At 56.0% G+C, this 2,759-nt stretch overlaps 1 protein-coding gene across 1 annotated transcript; it reads right to left on the bottom strand.

Annotated features, from left to right (window-relative positions):
* Positions 1 to 781: 781 nt before the first annotated feature.
* Positions 782 to 2,169, bottom strand: LOC124672749 (classical arabinogalactan protein 9-like). The gene is made up of 2 exons (XM_047208923.1): positions 1,585 to 2,169; positions 782 to 859 (listed from the first exon to the last, which is right to left on the bottom strand). Exons 1-2 carry the CDS (start codon positions 2,167 to 2,169, stop codon positions 782 to 784), a joined length of 663 nt encoding a protein of 220 aa, XP_047064879.1.
* Between the last annotated feature and the right edge of the window lie 590 nt (positions 2,170 to 2,759).

Below are 2,759 nucleotides of genomic sequence, written 5' to 3'. Positions count from 1 at the left end.
GCCGTTGTGTAACTGATTATAGAGAGAGGCCAACACTTTTATCTAAAAAGAAACCCAATGTTGTCTTAATTTCCACATTTGGACACATAACAGCGTCCAACGTCCTACTTATAGGAGGATTGTTGAAGCAGTGGCTTGATGAGTTAAATGTGCACGCATCGTGTTTTTATTTGGTAGTCAAATGTGCAGGCATAATTTTCTGTAGAAGTTAACTTATTTCGCTCATGAAGGTTTAGGGTTTACTAGTGGACTTCCCAAATTAGGTTAAACCATTTGGCTGCATCTGTGTTAAAAACTCAACAGTGGCACGTCCTAGAAAGGTAACGTTCCCGTTTCTACTGCGATGTTACTCGATCCAGATGAGAGGCAAGCGCCAAACACATCGAACCAAAACAGATCTGGCCAGCGCTGCACAGGACACAGGCACATAGCCAGGCCACACTCCCAACAGTAGACACACGCTCACCAGTCACCATCATAAAGGAGACAGATCTACGATTAAGCAAGTGTGGATGGAATAATACAATGATAAATAAAAAGGTATGAATGAAATCTCAATCTGGCAGTACAGGAGGGAGAAAGAATCCGAGGCGAACGAACGTGAGTGGAACTACACAGGAAAGCCGGCCGGCACCGCCCAGGCTGTTAGGAAAATGGACCGAGAAATACAGCGCAAAATGTGGTGGCACACAACTCGTCAGTGCGGTGCAACGGCCGTATGATTGCGTCTCTGTCGTGGTGGCTCTCGACTGCGCCGGAACGGCTCGCCGGCGGCGGGCGTCTAGGCCAGGAGGGCGGCGAGGCCCAACGCCATTGCGCACACCGACATGATGCTCCCTGCCATTGTCTGGATGGCGCCCTGCAGTCAAGAAGAACAGAACAGAAAAAGTTTAATCAGCAATCTGTTCAAGTGATAATGCAATGTGTAGTTATTAGCACTGAGTGCTCATCAGCAAACTGAAAATGTGTTGTTTTTGGCTGGCACAATGTGCTGTGGCTTGCAAGCACATGTGTGTGTTGCACACTCCCAGTACATAAAGTGATAATAATGTTTTATAGAACTAGGTCGTGTGGAAGAGAGGCTTGGAGAATGCACAATTGTTTACTGGGCAGGTTTGCAATATAGTACTGTATAATTTACTACTAAGTAGCAGTAGTTAATGAAGTGGCAGGAGCTTGAATTTGTAAATTTTTCATATTTTTCTCTTGCATTAAGTGTTGTGTCCGTTGCAAAGGCAGGATGCACATGCGTGCCTGGCGAATATGTCGGGACGGTGGAAATGCATCTACTACTCGATTCTCAGTTCATCACTCATCACAGCCACTTGCTGGTCATATGGTGATGCGGTGGAGCACCAACAAAGCTGTAATTAACTAGCTGCTACGATCGCTAATCGCTGTAAATAAGAACGGCAGTGCTGATTATTGTTTTACTACTACTCACGGTGGCACTACGCTAGCAGTTGCGGCGTCCGTTGTGGGACACGGCGGAGCAGTTGGTAGCAAGTTTCAGCGCGCATTGTCGATTCAGAGTTGAAATAACGGCATGATATGTGGTGGAAGAAAGGAAGGAGTGAGACGTACCGCGGTGTCGTCGGCGACGGAGCCGTCGCCAGCGGGGCCGGGCGCATCAGCGTCGTCGGCGGCGGCGGGTGCCTTGGCCTTCTTGGACTTGACTGGGGCCTCGGCGACGGGGGCGGGGGCGGGGGCCTTGCTCTTCTTCTTCTTGGAGGACTTCTTCTTCTTCTTGGCGGGCGCGGGGGCGGGCGCGTCGGGCTTGGTGGGGAGGGTGGCGGGCGAGAGCGCGACGGGAGGGGAGGCGACGGGCGCCTCGACGGGCGGGAGGAGGGCCTTGGGGGCAGGAGCCGGGGGCGAGGCGGCCTTCTTGGGCGGCGCCGCGGCGGGAGCCTTGGCGGGTGCCGGGGTGGCGGTGGTGGGTGGGGCCGCGGCGGGGGCTGGGGTGGCGGGCGTGGTGGGTGGGGCTGCGGCCGGGGCGGTGGCGGCGGCGGGGGTGGTGGTCGGCGCGGCGGCGGGTGCGGGCGTGGTCTTCTTGGCGGGGGTGGGGGTGGTGGTGGGCGCGGCGGCTGGGGCGGTGGACTTCTGGGCGACGGCGGAGTGCGCCGCGAGGAGGCAGAGCAGCGCGAGGCAGAGAACGCCGGCGCGCGCCATTGCTGCTGGTGTGTGTGCGCTCGTGCGGGTGGCGTGTGCTCCGCTGCGCTCTGCTTTGTCTCTGGTGTGTCTGTGGCTGATGATGGGAGCGGCACAGGCGGCGAGGGTGACGATAAATAGCGAGGGAGAAGCGGCGGTGACCACAACTGGCAGTGGGCCAGGGAGGCCATGTGGGGTGGTTGGTGACGCCGGTTGTTCGGATTCACGTGGCTCGGCTCGCGCTGCGTTGTTTCGGTGCAGGACAGCAGTGTCGGGAGAAAGAGCCGTTGGGGCGGGCTCTGTGTACGCACGCGCGAGGGCCGGCCCAGAATCCGGAGAGGGAAGCGGCGAATAGGGGCCCGCCTTGGATGCTGTGCTCCGGGCCGTTGGACTTTGGTAAGAAGAAAGTTTTTACAGTTTTACTGGATGGACTGGATTTAGATTCGATTGCTAGGCTCACAGTGGAAAATGATGGTGGCCCAAGCCTATATCGCGGGCTGGGCGTAGATGGCAAACACACCAGATCTGGCCCAACTTTATAACCTCGCATAGTTACCAGGCCCAGCTTTGTTCAGGTCTCATGTTTCGGCCTCATTGTGAGTCTGGTTCCT

The sequence above is a fragment of the Lolium rigidum genome, chromosome 7 (assembly GCF_022539505.1).
Source record: "Lolium rigidum isolate FL_2022 chromosome 7, APGP_CSIRO_Lrig_0.1, whole genome shotgun sequence".
NCBI classification, from domain to species: Eukaryota; Viridiplantae; Streptophyta; class Magnoliopsida; order Poales; family Poaceae; genus Lolium; species Lolium rigidum.
The sequence above is the reverse complement of the archived record's forward strand: the minus strand, read 5'-3'. Positions and strand labels throughout refer to the sequence as shown.